We start from the raw sequence: 23160 nt of genomic DNA, 5'->3' as shown, positions 1-23160 counted from the left end.
GTTCAGGAACTTGAAAACGATCAGGTGACTTAATTGTAGCGCGGTCGCGCAATTCATAAGTGCGCTCAGTAGACACAGGTATTGGCGAGGCAGAACGGGACCCCTGTTTCTGTTGCTTTTTCCCCAGTTTTTTATTTTTTGTCCAAGTCTGTTTTGGACCTGAAGGGCGTTCATCTTTGTCAGACTTCGCTGCCTGTGTTTGCTTTTGCGCTGCCGTGGCAAAAGGCTTAACACCCAAACTATTACGACCAACGGTCTTATAAGCCGCCGTGATAATTCTCGATGACTGACGGGGTTTCTCTGCATCTGGGACATCGTGCAAAGCATTCGACACCTGGAAGCTTACCGCATCTCCCTTAACGTTAGCAAGGACAAGATCGGAAACTATGTCAAACACTCCAATGAGTCTCATTTCCAATTCAACAGCAGCCTCTGGTCCGTGCTCATCTTGAACACGCTTAATGACGGAGGATAGGACAGACATTGACGGGGGCCGAAGCATCTTGTATAGACTACCGCAAAAATCATACCCCATGTGGTACAGTCAGTCACTTCAGGTACTAAGTCTTTCTGCAAACTAATTGTAAGAATCTCCACAGGAGTTGTATTAGGAAATACTGCCTCCAGTTGGTCAAATTTTTCAGCAAGCCAAAAAGGCATTTCATCCTTATCTTGGGGACGCTTGCCCATAACCGCATTAACCATAACGGAACTAAGTTTCAACCTGTTCGGCCCAACTGGATGCGCCGCAACACCAGGGCCCCCATCTGGCGTGATGCAGGAAATGTAATTAACCAAAGCCCTAATAACCTCTACAGCAGAGGTATAAAGGGGCCTCAATTCAAGTAAGGTACATGCTGACAACTCAACTCAGCTGGGCTAACTTCTGAATAAGGCTCCTAAAGTTGGTACTTCAATGTATTAAAGTCATCATTGCATAAATCCCAATTTGACGCTCAAGTCAAATTGAATGTACCTTTTTTTTTTAAGCAACTTTTAGAAGGTTTGAACTATGTTGCCCAAGTTTATCAGGGGTCATTCTCAGAAGCTGGCCACAAGAGAGCCTTTTTCCCTTCTGGGGAGATGTGTGAATGACTACGCAGGAAAGGAAACAACCGAGGCCTGCCAGTATAAGAGGTGTTACCTCTCCATGGCAGGAAGATACGCAAGATATGAGCCCAAAAAGCAAACTTCAAAAGGGAATCCTTTGAAGGGCAAATGGTGGGCACACACGAGAGGGGCTTCTCTTTGTTCAGGTAGCGGGGTGATGCCAGGAACAGAGAGGAGAAACAGTTGCCAAACTGATTTTCCGTGGGCGTGTAGCTCTCAGATAGCCGCATCTCTAGGGTGGGCTACCAAGCTCCACACACAGGGATAGTGGTTCTGCCATCTTGGAAGTGGGCAGAATGTTGCATCCTGGGATAGCTGGTTGCCACACATTGTAAGGAAGTCATCATCAGGTGGGAAAGGACCTGGTAACTGTCACATGTACCCAGGGCATTTTCTGGGCATAAATAATGACCCATGACACCAGACCTCAGATCACATCGGGAGTGGAGAGAGGACCAAAGAAGGACTGCTCTGCTGTTCCCTGGACCTGGCAAGAGAGACTGCACCAATCACTGGACTGCACCTGCTGATCCTTGGGCTTGCAAAGAGAGGACTGTGCCTGTGATGCCTGGCTCATGGACAAGTTGCTTCTGTGCCCCATATAGAAAAGGTGAACTCCAAGAATCTATTGGCTGACATACTGTTACATCACCGGGGCCACAAAAGCTGATGAGGCTTTCTTAGCAAGTCAGTAGCCACAATCACTTGACTATCACTGACTGCTGATGTGTAGCCCAGAAGACTGGCCTTCTCCAAAGGGAACGGCTAGTTTTGCTGTGACCAGAGACCAGTATTCCAGTAGCAACTGGACTTTTTCTGGACAGGACTATGAGGGACATCAACCCCTGTGGCTAAGTCACTTGACCAAGATGGTGGACAAAGGAGTAGCCCCAGAAAGCCACCATCAACCACACATCATCAGCATCCTACAGGATCTACAGCATCATGTATACCTTGCATTAGGACAACTCCTTTGATGTCAACGGTGGTTCGCCCATACAACCTGGTACTGGACTTGAGATGGCTTTGGTGACAAGGTAACTGTCCTACAAATTCTCCTGCTGGAGTTAGTCACTCAAAGGGACAGAGCATCCGAACACAACTTGAAAAAAGTTTTTCAAAGTTTCTAAAGTTTCTGTTAACTATGGTAGTTGCCAATGTTTGTTTACATGTTTACTGAAAAGCAATGATTTTTTTTAAAGACACATTTTATTGACACCATCTGGATATCTAACATCACAGTGCTCCAACAATTCAGGTATTTTGTTTACATCACATAACAAAGTAAACAATGCCATTTTTGGTGTTAAAGCATGCAAGAGCTGTAGATATCGATAAAATTGCATCCAGTGTAGGGCATATTCAGTATGTAGTGTTTGGAATCATTTAAGGGTAGTCCCTTCCATCATGTCCCCGTTTGTAGTGATCCCAATGAGATCCCATGGTCAGAATCCTTCAGGCGCTGCCACCCGTCCCTGCCACCTCCCCTCCCACAGAGGTGCCTGTTTCGTAAGTCTACCCTTCCACCTCACCTGCTTCAAGGTGGATCCCATAACTTCAGTACCATTGCGGTCGGCGGCGGGAGTGTCACACCTCTCTCCCTTTCGTATAGAAGGAAGAGCTCCTAATTCCAGTCCGTGGACCACCGTACCGGCAGTGGCGGTCCAATCGTAGAGAGCTTGGTGGTCCGACCGCAGTATTACGAGTTGGGCAGATTGACTTTGCAAAGACTGTGGCTGAACCACTCGCAGTTCGGGAAAGGCAGCCGCCATCAGACGGTACAGGGGAGTTGCACTGCCGTCCGTATTACGAGTTGCCTTTCCCACAAGCTGGCTTCGGTAGTCCGACCACCAGCTTCTAGGTGGTAGTAAGTAAGGATTTTGGGTGCGTCCTCAATCCTTTCTTGTTCTTTCAGGCAGAGTTTGACGTGAATCCATTTCTCCAGGTCCCCCCTTCACAGCAGGATCTTCACCCTGAGGAACATGACCTTGATTGTGGCGATCTACATGTGAGTCCTTTTAGTACCATATACCAATTGCCGGGACTGCCCACATGTGGGCTGGACTTAGCCAATGGGTATATGGTATTTTGCCACATGTATCATGCATATATGTGCATCTGACACATAAGTAATTGAAATGCACACACAGGCATCAATATATTTGGAAGAAGTACTCACCACCACCCAAAAATCTCCTCAGCCACACCATCGGAACCATGGTCAACTCATAATACGGTGGTCTAAATACCGCCTGCACTGTGGTCTCCTGGCAGGTGCAGGCAGGGTTCTTGGGTGGTTGAACTGCCAAACTCATAATAAGGCCCTTTCTCATTTATGGTGTGGATCAGTTCTAAAACCATAACTCTGACTTCACCCAACACTCACTTCAACATATGTGCTCAGTCTCTGCTCGATCTTTCCTGGACAGCCCCAAAGCTAACTGGGCACTCTGAGCTCTCTGTAGTTGGGAGATGGTACTTTAATAGGAATATTAAGTAGGGCTTTGGCATGGTCCATCTGGGAGTTGAATAAAGCATCTAAGACTCATACTAAGACCCTCTGAAATGAACTATTTTCGACTTTGCCTCTAGTTTCGTGAAGCAAGCAATTCCATTCGCTGTCTTGGGTCTGCCAGATTTTGTTATGTAACCCCTTGGGCGCGGACGCGATTCTGCACCTGTGCGGTGCTTTTAATGAGCGAGTGGGTTCATGACGGCCCCCAGCCGTCATCAGCACACGCCCACCGTGGTGCATGATGGACGGGGGCCATCATCAGCATAGAAGGGGTTAAGGTTTATTGTTTTTGCTATAGTACAAGGGTGGCCTTGCTTTCTGAAACAGTCCTCATCTTATTCTTTGGAATAAACCTGGGATCTGACAGACAGGAAGCTCCTTGAGATCCGGATTTTGCTAATGACTCCTTTAGTAGGCCTTGTTGCATGGCATGGTGATGGTGATGGTGTTGGTTCGCTGCCAAGGAACCTCATAGGTGCACCAATGTTGTAAAAATGTTTCAACGTGCACACATGCATGCCAACCTTCCAGGACGTCCTGATCCAGTCAAGCCATATCCTCCCACTAAAAAACCCCAGCCTGGTGGAAGAAGAACTGCCACAGTTGGTCCAAGGCTCTGGAACTCCCTACTAACATGCATCATGGACATTGAAGAGCATCCATTTTCAAGAGCATTCCCTTTTGAGAGAGCCATGGACTGCCTGCTCGTGGCACCCAATGTCTGATTCCTCCTCTTAGCACCTCACAAACCCAAGGCTGGACTGGGTATTTTGCCACTCTGTCATTTTTCCCCAGCTTACTGCAGGCTATCGACTCCTTTTAGAGCTGGATGGACAGCCATGAGCCAAGCACTCAAGCTCCCATGACCCACTACAGTCAAGGTCTTCTGCAGAGTGGGGTTTGTGGGGCTATTTTTGATCAGCTTATTTTGGTTCCCAGTCCGACCCTGCCCTGCCTTTTCCCAAGCCTGCAGTCTTGCATCCTGTAAGCTCTGAAGATACCCATTGTTGGTTGTATGGCGTGTGCTAATCAAAATAATACACATGCACGCAGCCTGGCTGGAAGGGCATTCAGTACCAATAGTTGCCATTCATGGCTGGTTCATGCGTTTAACAGTACCATGGGTAGGGTCTCCGTGATGGTTAGTCTGGCACCATACACAACACATCATTATTTGACTAAATAATGTGCGCCCCGCGTAGACCAGGGTGGTTTTCCGGAAGCGACCGGCTAGGCCTGCACACACTACAGAGTCAAACATGGAACATTCCCTGGAAAAACTGATATCGGTGATGTAACTTTAATTTTGTGGAAAATTCAAATCGACATGGGCACAGATAATTAAAAAAATAGATCATACATTTTATACTGAAAGCAAAAACCCTTTTAGGTTCTGTTTGACAGGAGAAGCAGAGAAGACGCCACAGTATCTACCTAGATTTCCCTAATCACTGCTTTCATGCCGAAAAACCTTGACTATGGGTCTTTTTACACTATTCTTCTTGATATTTGCGGCCCAGGTTGTACGCGTGTTAAAGCCGTCAGACTTGTAATGTCCGCTTTTGAGTGCCACCACCCAACCCCACGGGCCCCGCCTTTCATTCCTTGTACTCCTGTGTTTATTATCACCACTTTCACAATGGGTAACGACAGCAGTAAAAGATACGGTCAGCTGGTTAGCTCCAGGCGAGATAGACAGGACGGTTTGGCTGCTCTGATGTAACATCACCTGCCCAGTGTCCTGACGCTGACGCCGCCTGCCCTTGGACCGAGAGAAGCGCGCGCAGAGCCGGGAGCTGCTGCCGGGCACTCCCGCGGTGACAGGCTGCTTCCAGGGTGGCACCGAGTGATACCTCACGGCCACATCCTCAGAAGTTCCCTCCTGAGCCCCGCCTTACATGTACGAGTCTCCCGGGAGGCGAGCCGCCGAGTAAATGGAGTGAGCGTGATTCTCCGAGCAGCGAGCAGGGATCACTGGGCTTACAGGGCACGAGCGCAGGTGGGGACTGGGGCACGAGGCGGACACGGCGCACCTTGAGCGGCTGGAGCTCTGCGCTAGGACACGGGTAGAACCGTAGCCCTGCCCCAGGAAGGACCTCCGACTCCAGGAGCAGCTGAACTCTTCCATCAGGCGGCATGGGGCACACGGACCCGATCATAGTGTCAACAGTGAACAGCTGTGAAAAGGGTGAGCTATCTTACGCATTACAAAGTACACCTGTGTATACATGCTATCACCTGTGCCTTTTCAGATATATGGGACAGCACCTCTGTAGATGCAATCGTTTCTGGGATCGTTTGCTTATGAATGTACTAAGCGGTACAGAGATTACGAACAGGTGTGACTTCTATAGATGTCGGGGTATCACTACATTCACGTTCCACAAGTCATCTTTAAATTTTATAATGCTGACATTATTTATGCTGTACGTGGTTTTGACGCAGACAGGCACTGGGGAGAAATATTGACTGATAGCCGACTAACCTTCAAAATATACATTCTAAAATAAACTCCGAAGTAGCCACCGTTCTTGCCATTATAAATTACTCCGGTTCTTGGAGACACAAAGTTGCCTGTGGAGGACTTCTGAGCAAGAAGTAATGTATGCAACAAGGATGTAATGCTGGAGTAAGATGTGGGGCAGCCACTAAAAGTAGAGCCAGGCTGGAGCCTGAAGCTGCCTCTGGCTCAGCTCGAGCTCCTGCTGCAAACGCGAGCCCATAACGAGCCGAGCTTTCATGTGGCTTCTGCCTGCCTTCCTCCCTTTACCAAGGATGTAGCGTTAGGGCCAGAACTGCCGACCAAGTTCGAGTCTGGGCGTGGGCTCAACAGCCTGTATTTCTGGGCAACTCACTTAATCTCCCGCTGCCTATAAACAACGAGCTCACGTTACGCGCTCCAATACCTTTGGGCCGAGTTTACTCTGTATAAAAACTGCTGAAAAAAGCACAAAGAGGTAAAATCAAAGCTTTAATATAAGGAAAGACAAATATATACCCATTCCTGGCTGATTTGTACAAAGTGAAACCGGAAAATCTGGATACTTCGCGGCTTCCCTGATTAACGTGTGTGATATCAGGCAAATATTTTAATTCACCCTAACAATTTTTTCTTCATCTTTGTGTATGAAAGCATTTTCAAATATATGAGTTCAGCATACTAGTATAAAAAACGATCGTTCTCGATTAAACAGACTAAAAATGTACTCTTTAACAATCTGTGTCTCGTACAGTGTTTACATGACAATTGTCTTGCCTCTTAGTGCACTCATTGTTCTTGTTTATCTCGGTGCAGTGCTATGAACGTCACCTGCTCAGCCGGACCCTGGGCACAGTTTTTCTCCCCTTCTCCCTGTCTCGCCCACCCTCCCTCTCTACTGATCTCTCCTTCTCTCCTGTTATTGTGTCTCATATATTTTGATGTTACATAAATTGTTATTATTGTTGTAACTTTGCTGACCTTATGTAAAGCGCTCTGATACCTACGGGTGTAGCCAGTGCTATATAAAACGCTTTAAATAAATAAATAATGTTACTTATTAATCTGAAAGCTTCGCATTTTAAGTAAATACGCTTTCTTGACTTTTGAAGCAGAACTATAATATTTTACGTGATGTTTGGTTTATGTTGCAAACATTTTCCGGACTAGGCTTGTGCACGCGTTGTATGATCCGAGCCAGACCCTTGGCTTTGCATTTGCTCAGCTCTCTGTGTAAATCTATTGGCTCACCCACCTTTAAATGTAGCCTCCTGCTACCTCTGCTGTGCAAGGTTTCCCTCTCAGTCCATCAGGGGTTCCTGTTGCCTAAATACCCTTTGAGCATGTGTAATTCGAGGTCACTAATGGACATTTTAGGTGCTCCGCATAAATATGTATAGTTGATGTATAGTCCGGGGGGGGGGGGGGCATCATTTTGTGCCACAGCTGTGATACAACAGTCCAAGTTTACCTCATAGTAAAGTTGAGAAACCAAATATATATATATTAAAGACTTTGATGGAAAAACAGACATTTGAGGTGAGCAGATCTAGAGTGTTGCTGGTGTTGAGAGTGCTCTAACTGGAGCTGCTTTCCACCTAAACTTGAGAACTACCCAGAGTTCTCTCCTTTTTTTGCATAATTTATGCGTCACTCTATGCCTGAAAGGGTTTTGTTTTGACTTATACTGGGTGCTCCCTTGTGTCTGGACAAAGCTATACCTCTCTGAAGAGCTTTAGTAGAAAGTTGGGGGCAGACCACACCCACTTAGGGTGGACCGATTTAAATAAATTGCATTTAAATCTTCAAGGTGGCTGAGTCTGCCTCTGTGAATATGTCCATGAGGAAGGGGCGTTCCTGCCCCGAAACGCGTCGGACCTTTTTAATCAATTTGGAGGGAGGCTGTGAGATTTTCGGTAGCAAACAAAGGCTGGTTGGTCTGGGGGTGCCGTGGTGATCCCTCCTGAAAGCGCAGTGGCGCATTGTTTATTTCATATGCAAACAGTTGGCCTTAACCGTAGGAGGAGATCTGCCTCGACGGGCGTTCAGTAATACTGCACTCGAAGAGGACTGAGGCGAGGATACCCATCTTTGCATGCCAGGGTGACATCCCACAACAAAATAACAACCTCGGAATCAATTTGGAGGGAGGCTGTGAGGTTTTCGGGAGCAAACAAAGGCTGGATGGTCTGGGGGTGCTGTGGTGATCCCTCCTGAAAGCGCAGGGGCACATTGCTTATTTCATATATATATATATATATATATATATATATATAGATAGATTACCTACTGGCGATTGCCAGTAGGCCATTATAGTTGGGACCTGATTTCTATTAAAAAGCTGTTTTTGATTTGCCAATAACTTTGGCGTTGTTTGAAGAATCTTCGCGAAATTTTCAAAACTATCGGTGCAGTCAATAAAGCTGCTGTCTTGAAAATGTCCAGGGATCCGCCAAGCAGGGGCCGAGAAAAGGGGGGGGGGTCCCTAAATGCTTTTTCTTCATGTTAATTTCCAAAGGAAACTTTAGACATGGCAACAACCCGAACTGTTGAATGGAACTACACCAAATTTGTCAGAGAGGTAGCGCTTGGTCAAGAAAGCACTCTTTTTTGATAAATGGTGTATATCCATCAGTAGTTCCTGAGAAATTTAAAGATTTCTCAGATATACAACTGTCGCCGTGTTGGATCTGCGAACCCCTCCTATCTTGTGCCTGAGATCTGATTGGATGCACCAGCAAGTGTTGGCAGCCATCTTGTGACTCGGTTGAACCGAGTCACAAGAAACAGGATTTAAAAAAAGAGAAGGGACATGGTAGAAACACCCTGACCCCGTAGGCCTGTTCATGGGGTACCACAGGAACCCCAGGGCCCAAAAAAGCATTACAATTTTTTTTTCTGGGGGACTCGTAGTCGATCCTCAAATCCGGCTGGAAACTTAAAAAAACGAGGCATGGTCTACGCACTTGATTTAATTTAGACCCCTGGGTGGGCCAGGTACCAGGGGTACCGGGGGCAATAACAAATAATGATGTGGGGCCCACATGGGCTCTCCCACAACCCCAGGGACTTCCACCTTCCCGGGGCTAAACACCAAAAACAGGCAGGCAGCCCCCACAGCCCCGGGGGGAATACTACTTCCCTGGGGCTATATCTAAAATAATATGTGAGGGGCCTCCAGCCACCCTACGCAGCCCCAGGGACTGCCACCTCCCCATGGCTCAAATACGGACAGGCGACGGGGCCATGAGCCCCTGCATCCCCAGGGACCGCCACCTCCCCTGGGCTTTATGTAAAACTAATGTATGGGGGCTCTAGCCTACCATGCAGCCCAGGGGACCACTACCTTCCCCGGTCTTTCCAAAAGTTGGGAGGGGGGCTGTGTGGCCCCCTTCCAGGAGCCCTCCATGGCCCTGGGGACTGCCACCCCCAAGGCCCACCCTCAGGGCACTGCAGTTTGCTATGGCTTGGCGTGAGCACCGCTCCCGCCAAGCCACAGCAAACTCTGGTCTGCTTCATGGAAGTGAGAGCATGGGAAATGCTCTCGCTTCAATGAAGCAGAGCAGAATTGCTTTTGGGCTGAGGGAGCTGAATGTTTTCACCTCCCACTGTCCAAAAACAATGCTGGCTATCGCCGAAGACAGGCAACCCGCAGGGACTGTGGGGACCTTGAGGCTCCCCCTACAGGTACCAACAAGAGGCCCTGCCCCAGGGGATGGGGTCCCCAGGGCACTATCCGCCCGAAGAGGGGACCGCACTGGCCCCCCATTAAAAAAACAAAAGCGAAGGTCTGGCCCCCGGGGTACGTGGTCCGAGGCCGAAATAGGCCTGGGGAGGGGGGCCGTGCACCCTCCCTCTCTTTTTATAGTTTTTTGTTTTATAAAGGCCTGGCTCTGGGGGATGGGATCTCTGGGGCCGAAATTGATCTCAGCACGTGGCCCCCTTCATTTAAAAGAAAAGGGTGCAGGCCCCAGGGGATTGGGTCATTTGTGATGTCAGTAGTGATGTAATATGTTAGGCCATAAGCAGTGCATTGCAGAGGTGCGAGTTATAGTTAACTCAGGTAACTATAGTGGCTGAATTTCTTTGGTTTTGTATGAGTAAAATCTGGCCCTAATACAACATCCCTGTAACCTTTGTTTATTTTTAGTGAATTTCTAAGTTTTTTAAAATTCTATTTGAGAACTATAATATCCTTGTAACCTTTTGTTTTTTCAGTGAATATATATTTATATATTATATACATCATCATAACATATCATAACATGATATAACTAAAAGTTATTATCAAGTTATGTTTCCTCTTCTCGTACTGCTTAAAAGCAGTTGGGCAACGCTCCTCTGCCATAGCGGAGGAGCTGCCACTGGGTGTGTGAGTGTGTGTATGGGTGAATAAGTGGGTGTGTGAGTTGCTGTATGGGTGAGTGCAGGTGTGTGTGAGTGGCTGTATTGGTGAGTGTGTGTGAGAGTAGCTGTATGGGTGAATGAGTGGCTGTGTGAGTGGCTGTATAGGTGGATGTGTGGGTGTGTAAGTGGCTGTATGGGTGAGCAAGTGGGTGTCCGAGTGGCTATATGGGTGGAAGAGTGGGTATGTGAGTGGCTGTATGGGTGGGTGTGTGAGTGGCTGAATCAGTGAGTGGCTGCATGAGTGGCTCTATGGGTGGGTGAGTGGGTGTTTGATTACCTATATGGGTGGGTGAGTGGCAGTATGAGTGGCTGTATAGGTGAGTGTTTGGCAGTTTGAGAGAGTGTTTGGTTAAGTAAGTTGGTGTGTGAGTGGCAGTATGGGAGAGTCAGTGTCTGTGTGAGTGTCTGTACGGGTGAGTGCACAGGTGTGCAAGTGGTTGTATGGATTTTTTGAATGGGTATGTAAGTAGTTGTGTGGGTGTGTAAGTTGGTGTATGAGTACTTGTCTGGGTGAGTGTAGGGCTATGTTTAGAGGTTGTAAGGGTGAGTGGATGGCTGTGTAAGTTGTTGTATATTTTAAGAAGTGGGTGTGTGAGTAGCTGTATGGGTGAGTGTGTGGCTGTGTGTGTTATTCTATGGGTGAGTGACTCGCTGTCTTAGTAGCTGTATGGGTGAGCGAGTGGCTGTGTCAGTGCCTGTATAGGTGAGTGAGTGGTTGTGTGAGTGGTTCTATGGTTGAGTGAATTGGGTGTGTGAGTGGTTGTATAGGTCTATCAATTGGTGCGTGAGTGGTTGTGTGGGTGTGTGAGTGGGTGTATGAGAGGTTGTATAGGGGTGTAAGTAGGTGTGTGAGTGGTTCTGTGGATGATGTCATAAGTGATGTCATCAGTGATGTAATGTGAGATGTCATCTGTGATATCACTGACCCTGTCATGAGTGATGTAATATGTGAGGTCATAAGCAGTGCATTGTAGGGGCATACGTTATTGTTAGCTCAGGTAACTATAAGTGCTGAATTTCAATGATTTTGTACAAGTGAAATCTGAGCCTAACTAAAACGTCCCTGTAACTTTTGTGTTTTTTTTGTGATTTTCTAAGGTTTTTTTAAATTCTATTTCACAGCTATGACATCCCTGTAACCTTTGGGTCAGTGAATTTTAAAGGTTTTTTACATTTTATTTCCTAAGTGGAAATTTTCAGAGTGGGTGTGTGAGTGACTGTAAAGGTCGGTGAATGGATGTGTATGGAACTGCGACTGGGTGTGTGAGTGGTTATGTGGGTGTGTGAGTAGGTATGTGCATAGCTGTGTGGGTATGTGAGTGGGTTTGTGAGTAGCTGCATGGGCTTGTGAGTGGGTGTGTGAGTGGATGTATGGATCTGTGAGTAGGTGTGTGAGTAGCTGTGTGGGTGTGTGAGTGGGTTTGTGAGTAGCTGTATGGATCAAGACAGGGGCTGGAGCCTTCAACAAGCTCTCACCAATATCACTGTGTGGTACTTATGGTGGTACCAGGAGGGGTTCGTGACCTACAATGACCCTCAGCATCCAAATGGGACTTCATCCCCCAACCAGTAGTGCACCAGGAGGTGTGTTTGCAGAGTGATGTAGAAAGGGGCAGGCTTCCGACGATCTCTCAGCAATCCCACTGTGTTGGACATACTGGTGGTAACAGGAGGGTTTCTTGGCCCCCTGCAACCCTCAGCATCCAAATGGGACTTCATCCCCCAACCAGTAGTGCACCAGAAAGTGTGTTTGCAGAGTGATATAGAAAGGCGGCACGCCTCCGACGATCTCTCAGCAATCCAGCTGTGCAGGACATACTGGTGGTAACAGGAGGGTTTCTTGCCCCCCTGCGATCCTCAACAGCCATGGGGCTTTCTTCGCCCAACCAGTAGTGTGGTATGAGGCTTGATTACAGAATGGTAGAGAAAAGTGGGCTGGGCTCAGCAATCCCACTGAGTAGGACTTACTGTTGGTAACAGAGAGGGTTCTTGGCCCCTAATGATCCTCAGCAGCCAAGCCGACTTCACCCCCCTACCAGTAGTGCACCAGGAGGTGCCTGTGCAGAGTACTGAAGAAAGGATTCGGGGTCTCTGACGAGCTGTCAGCAATCCCGCTGTATAGGTCTTACTGATGGTAACAGGTGAGATTCTTGGCCCCCAAGAACTCTTCAGCAGCCAAAGGGACTTCATCCCTCAACCAGTAGTGTGCCAGGAGGTGCGTTTGCAGAGTCGTTGAGAAAGGGGGCAGGGCCTCCGACGAGCTGCGGCAGAATTTGGGTTCAACAGGGGATGGGTCGCATGGAGCACTACGAGGGAGTTCCGGCGCATTGAGGAAACAACTTTATAAGGTGATTTATTGGCCTTTGTGGGTCCCTCTGGGACCTCCCTAACACACCCATGGGGTCAGGGTACCTTTACTCTGCCCCCTTTATTCACTTTCCGCAGAAATTGTCAGCCCCTGTGACCACTCCCTGATAGATAAAACGGCGGCTTCAACTTCTCTGTCATTTTGCGGCCAGCCAATCAAGCCCCTGCTTTCACACTTAGAGCCGCGGATCCACTGTGGGTGAATCTGCAGAGGTTACATGCCCCTAGATATAGAAATTTGGATTTTGGTTAATATCTTTAAAACTACTGAATGGGTTTAAACCAAATAACAAAAAGCATGCTTTCTAGACAAAGATCTTTCTTTCTGGCAAATTTGTTCAGAGGTTCAGACTGCTGTTGTGTTCAAAATCTCAATGGGATTTAATATGGGGAAAACTTATTTTGGGACCCTCCCTTTTTCTCCGTCCCCTTTTCACCAATCACCCCGAAACTCTCAAAAGAGCAACTGAAGTGAGCTGCAAACAAATGTTAAAAGTTTTGTGAAAATTCGTCAAACAACGCCAAAGTTATTGACTCAACATAACACCCTTTTCCTATGGAAACTTGGTCCTAACTATATATATAAATTCACTGAAAAAACCATAGGTTTCAGGGACGTTATAGTTAGTTGGACATTTCACTAATACAAAACCAGTGAAGTCATATGTGATGTCAGAAGCAGTGCATTGCGGGGGCGAGAGTTAAAGTTAGATAACTAACTATAATGGCCACATTTTTCTGGTTTTGTACCAGTGAAAAGTCCAATTAACCATAACGTCCCTGAAACCTATGTTTTTTTCAGTGAATTTCTAAGGGTTTTTAAATGCTAATTAATAACTATAACGTCCCTGAAACCTATGGTTTTTTCAGTGAATTTCTAAGGTTTTTTAAATGCTAATTACTAACTGTAACGTCCCAGAAAACAATGTTTTTTCAGTGAATTGTTAAGGTTTTTAAAATACTAATTTATAACTATAAAATAGTAGTTGCGTTTGCAGAGTGGTGCTGAAAGGGGGTTGAACCTCCAACCAGCACTCAGGAATTTCACTGCGTAGGACTTATAGGAGGTACCAGGAGGGCTTCTGGCGCCCAAAGTCCCTCAGGAGTAAAGTGCAATTCATCCCCAAACCCGTATTGTGCCAGGAGGGGTGTTTGCAGAGTGGTGGAGAAAGGGGGGCATGGCCTCTGAAGACCTCTTAGCAAAACCACTGCGTGGGACTTATTGGAGGTAACAGGAGAGGTAATTGGCCCCCAAGGAAGTCCATGGGGGTTAACTACCCCCCTATTACCTTGAGTGAGTCCCACACAGAAGCATTGGTAAGTTCTCAAAGGCAGCCACTCTTCCTTTGCACGCCAGTCAGCAAACGCTCTCCTTGGCATGCTTTTGGATGGGAATTAAAGTCCCCTTCAATGGGGAGGGACCCTCCTGTTATCTCTAGTAAGCCCCACACTGCTGGATCGCTGAGAGTGGTCCTAAGCCACGTCCCCTTTTTACACCACTCTGCAAACGCATCACCTGATGCACAGCTGCCCAGGGGATGAAGTCCATTTTAGTCCTGAGGTACTCAGGACACATGTGGACCTCATCGCTCCACAAGCAGTGCACCAAGAGGCATGTTTGCAGAGTGGTGTGCAAAGGAGCGTGGCCTCAGACCACCTCTCAGCAATCCCTCTATGTGTGGATTACTGGAGGTACCTGGTGGGCTAGTTGGCCCCTAAGGACCCTTAGGATTCTAGGGGACTTAATCCGCCAAGCCAGAACGCGTCAGGAGGCGCGTTTGCTGAGTGGTACAGGGAGGGCATGGGGCCTCCAGCACAATGCAGGCTTTTTTTTGGAAAGAGGGACCACATCCCCCAGGGCCTGAGGCATTGTTTTTTTTTATCCGACGCTACAGGTGGCGTGTGGATCGGACGGACGGGAGCCGTCCGAATTTTGCACGCATCCAAGGGGTTAAAAAAATGGGGACCTCTTGGGCATGGCCACATATTTTTAAATATTTTTATTTTTTAATTTTTTTTTATTGAACCTTTATTTGATAGCAAGTACGATTACAAGGATGGGCCTACAACCATCACGGCTGGCCGCTAAAAGATCAGACATTGCAAGCATTACGTACAGTGGCAAACCAGAACGGGATGTAGTATCAAAACAGCACAGTAGTTATAAGTAAACACAGCAGCTCGGGTCAGGATGGAAAAGGTTCATTTTCAAATAGAGAACTGAAAAATGGTGTTGCACAGTTACTCCCATTCTCGCGAAGGTATAAGAATCAGGATATTAAGAATAATGACAATACGGGGGGGAGGGGGGGGGCATCAGGGGATAAAAGACAAATGGCAGGAGAAATGAAAACACAACCCCCACATGCAAAGAGTCAAAACCTCGCCCTTCCACTCCAACACCCCGCAAAACACATGGGCAATGGCGACACTGAAGAAAAGGGAGAAGAAGAAGGAAACTAAAGAGCCATAGAAACAAATACTAATCCAGTACCCAACCCGCTACCCCCCACCCTGCACACCCGCAGAAGGCCATGGCCTACCCCCCAGCCGCGTGCCCGTCGCCCTAAGAGAACCCGAAATATAGAAGATAGGAAAGGGAAGAAGAAAATAAAATAAAACATAAGCGGAGGAGGGCCCATAACGCGCCGCCCGAACCCCGCCCAGTACCCCAACACTACAGAAATCCCACGAAGGAAGCAATACCACAAGGAAAAAACGCAAATCACGAGCATAAAAACCCCCTCAATGAAATGTCAGGTGAAGATACCCACTGCATCGTTTAACGGCAATAGAGCAAATAAGCCGTAGGCCATCTCATCCCTGACCCTGTCTGTCAGTGACATAGCCCGAAGCCTTCCCAGTAATCAATGTGGAGCACAGTATAGAGGGTCCGAACAGGATGAGCGGGCCCGGAAGGGACGAGGCCATAAAAAAGCATAATAATCTAAAACCATCACAATATAGATAGTGAAGATCAGACAATAACAATGCCGGTCCCATAAACTTCCCAAAGCTGGCAAGGAGTAGAAACACCCAGGAGATGAAAGTCAAACAATCCGGCCACTGCCGCGATACATCCAGGCCAGTCCAGGGAGGAGAGGGACTCTCCACCGCCAACCGCCAGTCGGAGATGCGTCCCAGGGATAGAGCCACACAAGCAGTCGAGACGAGTCGCACGGGCACAGGAGTCCAGTCACTAAACGGCCCGAAGGGCACTCGAAGGCCCGCGACCTCCTCCCTGATGACAGTATCAAGTTCAGCGGCTAACCCCTGAAGTAGAACCGCGGCCTCCACAGACAGCGAAACAAAAATGGCGTCGATCCGTACCCCTAGATCGAGGGCGTAACAATCAATGGTTTCGTGCAAAGTTGTTATGGCCTCAAACACATCCCGGGGCGTGAACTCTGTCACGCTTTGCAAGAATTTCGGCCCCATCTCTGGAACAGCCGCCCGGTCCGGACGTGAGCCATGAAGAAGGGCACCAGCCGCCATCTTGATCCAATCAACACCGTCCCCCCGCACACACTCAGGGACCAGGCCGCATTGCGAGGGCACCGCAGGACGTGTCTTCAGGTCAAACGGATTGTGGGACAGGGTCCAGAATGGAAGAGTCACCAAAAGGCTAAAAGTCCCGCCGGACCCCGGGAGCCGGCCGCCTATGTCGGGGGCGATCTCAGGCTACACCAGGGCAACAAGACTTGGGGAGGGGGCAGGAACCAAGCGCCCCCTCCGAGTCCTCGCCACCACGCCGCCCCTCGGGGGCCTCCGTCAAGCGGCGCGGGGAGGCACCGCAGGCAGCGGTTCTTCAGATCAGTGGCTCTCACCGGCAAGGCTCCCCTCCGCCAGCAACGATCGTTGGCGCTGTGGTTGCGGCCGGAGGCCCCGCCTAATCAACGCCCCGGTCTCTCCACCTCGTAGGCCGCAGAACATTCGGGGCGAAATCCCAGGAACGGCGGCATGCAGGAGCTCCGGGAGCAAACGGTAGGTGCTCGTTATCTTCCTCGATCAAAGTATGCCTCCGTGGGCCAGGATATGTGGCAGGATAGCCGTGTGGGGAAAAAGGGCTTGCGGAGCCGAGCGACTATGCGACCATTTCGAATGCCTGCTTGGCTCCTCCCCCTATTTTTAAATATTTTTAATGGAGGGGGGCCGCATTTTGGGAGCCCCAGTGCCCCCGAGGTCCCTGCCGGCTCCCCACCTCCTGCAGGAGCCGGCATTGCTTTTGGGCAAAGAGAGCTGCTGACATGTAGCTCTCTTTGCCCAAAAGCAATTCTGCTTTGCTTCATGGAAGCGAGAGCAGATTTCCTGCTCTCGCTTCCACGAAGCAAAGCAGAAGTTTGCAATGAAAGGGCAGGAGCAGTTATCCGGCCCTGCCATTGCAAATTACAATGTCCCAGGGGTGGGCATCCCGGGACATTGCTGGAGCCGGCCCTGGGAGGTGGTGGTCCCCAGGCCATTCAGGGCTCCACGAGGGGGGATGCGCGGCCCCCCTCCAACAGACTTAAAGCCCCAGAGAGGTGGTGGTCCCTGGGTCGAGGGTCCGCTACGGACCCCCATATTTTATTTAGCCCCGGGGAGGTGGTGGTCCCCGGGGCAGTGTGGGGGGTAGAAGCCCATCTCACACTTTTATTTATACTGAAGCCCCGGGGAGGTGGTGGTCCCTGGAGCTTGGGGGGCCTGCAAGGCCCCGGGGAGGAGGTGGTCCCCAGGGCAGCGTGTGGGGCAGGAGCTCCCCCATGTATAAATAATAAAAGCCCCGGGAGGTGGCGGTCCCCGGGGCTGCGGGGGCCATGTGCCACCACATAATATTAATCCTGCCCCAGGGAGGTGGCAGTCCCCGGGGCTGTGGGGGCCCCCGCGGGCCCCCACACATATTCTACTTATTGCCCCAGGACCTGGCCCACCAGTGGGCTGATTAAAACAAAGCGCGGGACACAGTGCTTCTTTTTTTAATTTTCTTTGTGGGATTCATGCACCCAGCACGAATCCTGCCGTTTAAAAAAAAAAAACACTTTTTGCGGCCCTGGGGTTCCCTGTGGACCCTCTCACCAAGCCTAGCGTGTCAGGGTGTTTCTACTCTACCGCGTTTTCTTTTTTTAATCATTTTATTCCTTTTTTTCTTGTGGCTCAGTTTTACAGTCACAAGATGGCTGCCAACACTTCTTAGTTTGGAGTGTTGATAGCCAATCAAAATGAAGCTTGTGATCGGGAGTGTTCACGGATCTACCGCGGTCACCAGATATCAATATTTTTTTATTTTTACATTTCTCAGGAACTACTGAACGGATTTACATCATTAAAAGCAAATAGTGCACTTAGGACCAAAAGCTACCTCTCTGCCAAATTTAGTATAATTCCGTTCAGCAGTTCGGGCTGTAGCCACGACAAACTTTCCTATGGAAATGAACATGGAGAAAACGTGTGTTGGGACCCCCCCTTTTTTCTCAGCCCCCGCTTGACGAATCACCCTGAAACGTTCAGGACAGGAGCTGACCAGAGCAGTGATACACAAATATAGCGAGAGAGATCTTTCGCTCTTCGAAGGGCCGAGAGGAACTCAAGAGGGGAGTGCACCCTCCTGTGCTGTAACACTGTTTCACAAAAAGCACTCCACCTGATTGCTTAACCGTTTGGACCGGTAAAATGTTTAGGACAGATCCTGAACTGACAATAGGGTCTTAGGACTATAATATCCCATATGACCGAGTTCCTTTCTTTTTAATATCCCTGTCAGATCCAAGAATAAAGGGAAACTGGGATCTGACTGGGGATTTTTAATCTTTATCCCCCCGGCAAAAATATCTTTCTAAGAGTGCCCTGAAATACAGTCAAACCCACCCTGACTTCTAGGCGGCAGGGTGTCCCGATGATGAAGCATGACACCACTAGGGTGTGTGAGGAAATATAAAACAAAAGGACATCACAGCTTCGCATAGGGGCATTCCACCATTGCCAGTTCAGGATCTGTCCTAAACATTTAACCTGTCCAAACGGTTAAACAATTAGAGGAGTACTTTTTTTGAAACAGCTGACCAGAGCAGGCCATTAGTTTTTAAAATTTTGCGAAGATTCGTCAAACGGAGCCAAACATATTGGCAAATCAAAAAACACTTTCCCCCATGGAAACTAGGTCCTAACTATAACTACCTACTGGCAATCACCAGTGGGTAATATATATGTTTTTGATAATGCTAGAGTGGATCAGGCCATTGTGAAGAATAAATAAGTATAAAAGAAAAAGAAGTAAAAAAAAATCCACCTATCTGTTCTTGGCACCAGTACCTTTCACAGAAAGTGAAAAAACGGGATGCCAAGTCAGTATGCTTCCTATTTTATATCCGGTGGTAGAAAGGGATATAAAGCCACTTTGGAGGATGGGAAACAGTATTTTAGCTTCGTGAATATTTTAGTGGAAAAAACCTACAGTCATTGGGTAAGGACTATGACTGTGAATGAGGGCAGGGGGCTAATGAATGGCCCACATTGTTTGTATTGAGCATAAGTGGTCAGGAGATTGAGATGGAGAGGTGGCTTGCAAGTCTTAGTGGTATAGGCTTTTTCAGAGCAAAAGGCCATTTAGAAGAATTCTTTTGGACCCTTTAAATCAATTGGAAGATGTTAGTTCTAATGCCAAAATGCCATTAGGGCAAAGCACCTGAACTGAGATGAAAGCAGGTGGGTTTATAAAGCCCCAGCAGTTTTGGCACTAGATTACGTGGTGGTTTGATAGGGGCTTCTGTGACGAGATGGATTGAGCGAGACTTAAAGTCTATTAATCGATGTCAAGACACTTGTAGAAGCATTGGGTATTCCATGAGAGGCACGTGCAGTAATTGGAGGTATGCAGAGGTGGAAGTTGGAACAAAATGCAGTGAAGGAAGCAAAGTTTAGGACTTTCCTAAGGCCGAGAACAAGTAAACAAGGCTATTCTTACAACTCGAAACTGGAGCGTGATAATCGGCCTGCTCCAAAAACATGGATGAACTGGAAAGTCAGGATGTCGATGATTGCAGCAAAGCAACACCACTTTTGAAAACACCGACAAGTCAGCAGAGGGTCTTGTGGGCACTGGAAGGCACATTTAATATTTTGACTAGACCCCTTCAATATTTTGGCAACTTTCCCTAAAATAGTCAAGTAGGTTTATTTACTAATCTAACTTCAATCCTGGAATAGTTTCGTGAAATGTAACAATTCCCCAGTTATTTAAATAAAAGGGTTGAAATCGTGTAATTTTGTACCACTGGAAAGCAGTGGTGGCTGTATTTTGGTGGTGGGGTGGGCAACCTACAGGTGGCATAAACATAATTTATAAAAAGGCATTTACCTTGCAGACTTGCCACACAATGTTCTACTCACTCTGGTGTCTTTGCTCCTGGAAGATCCCGACCAGGAAACTGTACTCTCCAATCCTAGCATGTCTCTCACCATGAGAGACAAGTCAGGATTGGAGGCAGTAGCCTCTCACACCACTCCTAAGAGCACTGGAGGCTTGCGCTTTCTCTAACCTAGCTGTGGAGGACAGCTAGGTTAGAGAACTTGAAAACGCATATGTCTAGATGGCCGTCGCAAGACGGTAACCCACAGGGACATGCGCACTTTAAAGATTAGTGCACAGCTCCCAGCTGCCACTCTGCTGCACTGGCCCCGCCCTGTCCTGACACCCAGTTCAGGACGGGTTGCTTCAAAATAAATGGCAATAAATAAACTTTATTACCATTTATTTATTTTTGCTGCTCTCAGGCACTTTTTAGGGGGCAGCGCTCCTCCGCTCTCACCGAGGAGCCACTCCTGCCAGAAAGTGCTACCCTGAGGGTGCCACTCAAGGAGTTGAACTAGGAACACCGGCGTAGATGGTCCACTAGTGTAGATGGGATTAGAATGACCAACAGTCAATCCACAGATACTCGACTTGTATGGAGAATATTATGCATGAAACAGTTTGTTCATGCATTGTGCAAATCCTGCTTCCACGGTTCTTTGCAAGTAGTAAATTGGTGTTGACAACTCCTAAAAGGTTTGTTTGTTGTCTAAGTAACACATAAGCACTGGCATTAAGTGCTACAGAGAGAGCCCGACTGGCTATTGCTCTCTGTGTACATCCTGTATGTCCTGTCGTCGGCAGACACGCCTCTTTGTTGTCGATTGCCTGGTTCCAAGAACATGTTTTCTTTGATGATGTCAGTGTTGGGTTCCACCTGATTCTTTCCATGGCAGCCAGCAGTGTTGAAGGTAGAGGTGAACAGAAACTAAGAGGTGGCGTGAGGGAGGCGGTGCCAGAAAATGTTCTTCCTGAGCATGAAAAGAAATATAGATACACAATCAACATTATATTAATTTATAGACTGGCCTATAGGACAATCAGCAATACCAGAAGGGCTGATCTGAGACTTCAGGGTGGGGGCTGGTTTTTGGCAGTTTGTGGGCGTACTTTATGGTCTGTCGGGCCAGTGTTTACTGTTGATTTCTTGGATATTACCACAAACATTGCCCGCATCAAGCAGAAATGCATGCAGGCTGTCATACCTTGCAAATCACCTAAACTATATCGTTAGTCTTTAGAAGCTCAAAACTGCCCGAATTTGCAAATGTGGGTCACTTTTTTAGAGCTTTCTAATTGGCTAATTGGGGCAACTTTTATTTTGGTGCCCGGGCCTGCTTTCTCTGTGTGTCCTACTCTCTGCATTAATATGATGCTATTCTTCTGTGAGAGTGTGGCCAGTGGTGAATGACTCAGCATAGATAATGCATCTTGACATAGTTAATGATGTGAGAGGAGGCTGGAGATGTTGACCTTTTTCAGCGCAGGGAACTGACTTTATTTAATTTGGCTTATTATAAACCGCAACATACTCCACCTGAATGGGCTCTTGTCATCGAGCTCAACACAAATAACTGCAGAAATGAAAGAGCATGCAGGTTCAAATAGAAATGAAGCAGACACTCTTAATTATACAGGAACGATTCTGGTTGGCAATACCCACATGCTAGAGGTTTTCCAACGCACGAATTAGGGCAAGGTTGGGATTCTACGCTGTAGTGTTAAGTACTGTATGAGGTGAATACTACACGTCCTCTTTACAGCAGCCTCACAATGTTCCCTAGATCATTTTGCCTTTAAAACCTGGCAAAATTATACTGTTTACAGTCGCGGCTGGCAAGGCTCGTGGGGTCACACAGGAGGGGAGTTTGCATGGGGGGTTCATGCGGGGAGAGGGGGTCGTGGTGGGTCACAGGAGAGGTTGCGTGCGGGGGGATAATAAATTTTTTTTTTTACATACCTTGTCGCTGGGTCCCGCACCTTCTCGGCTCTCCTGCCTCTGACAGGAAGCAGGCAGCCAGGCTCCCTCCCCTAAGCCAATCACAACCCTGCATACAGCGTTGTGACTGATTGGAACTGCGCCCAGCCAAGGGATCATGGGGTGGACATGTTCTCCATGCCTGCATGGAGAAGGGCAAAGTGGGCATGACTGGTTTGGGCAGCCTTAGAGGGCCGAACAAACAGTCTTTGCGCACTCAGGACTGGGCACACCCCTTCTCCCCTGCTCGGAGAGCAGAGCAGCCCCGCCCACTTGCCCGCAACACAAACATAAAATGGTAATAAATGCAAGTTACCATTTTATGTTTCTGCTTCTTGCACTGCGGGAGAGCAGTGGGGTGACACTCCTCCGCCATAGCGGAGGAAATTCCCCTGCCTGTTTCAAATGGTCAGAGAACAGGTGACCCATACTGTAACTGCTATGTCAACACCAATTTTCATGTTATGCCTCATTCTCACCTGTAAAACTAGTCCAACGACCAATAAATATCGCTGGGTAACAGTATTTACCAGTGGTATTTGGTACCTATTGCCCTGTAAGTGAGGATGAGGGTCCCAGGCCTTGATTTATAAGTGTCCCAGTTTTTAACTGCCCTTCACAAAAACCTGTTTGGAATAATAAGGGGTGTTAAGTCTGCACCTCCCCGATATTTTGTTTCAGATCAGACATGTTGGAATATAATAGGCATAAGTGGGCTGTTAAATACGAGGACATACCTATTTGTGTTAAAAACGCTTCAACATCTGAATGTTATGCCCCATTTTTAGGGGAATGCTCGTGATTGGTTGTATTTATCGCACCTGTTGAATTTCGAATCCCAGGGGTAAAAGTTTTACAAGGTGTGATAAACACCCTCTGGGCACTTGAAATCAATGCCCAAGTATTGTAAGTATAAACTGCACACATTTTCTTTCATGATTGCGTCTGAATGTTACCTTCTGTTAATGACTTTGCCTTTT

At 47.9% G+C, this 23160-nt stretch overlaps 1 protein-coding gene across 1 annotated transcript in view; it reads left to right on the top strand.

The window, feature by feature from the left end:
- Nucleotides 1–5261: 5261 nt before the first annotated feature.
- Nucleotides 5262–23160, top strand: part of NIPAL1 (NIPA like domain containing 1) — a 213915-nt gene continuing 196016 nt past the window's right edge. Inside the window, 1 exon segment of the mRNA XM_078678223.1 lies at nucleotides 5262–5813. Coding sequence (XP_078534349.1) covers nucleotides 5762–5813 — 52 coding nt within the window. The 5' untranslated portion in view covers nucleotides 5262–5761.

The sequence above is a fragment of the Lissotriton helveticus genome, chromosome 2_2 (assembly GCF_964261635.1).
Source record: "Lissotriton helveticus chromosome 2_2, aLisHel1.1, whole genome shotgun sequence".
Taxonomy (NCBI): Eukaryota; Metazoa; Chordata; class Amphibia; order Caudata; family Salamandridae; genus Lissotriton; species Lissotriton helveticus.
Note: the sequence above shows the minus strand (reverse complement) of the source record. Positions and strands in the feature narration are given on the sequence as shown.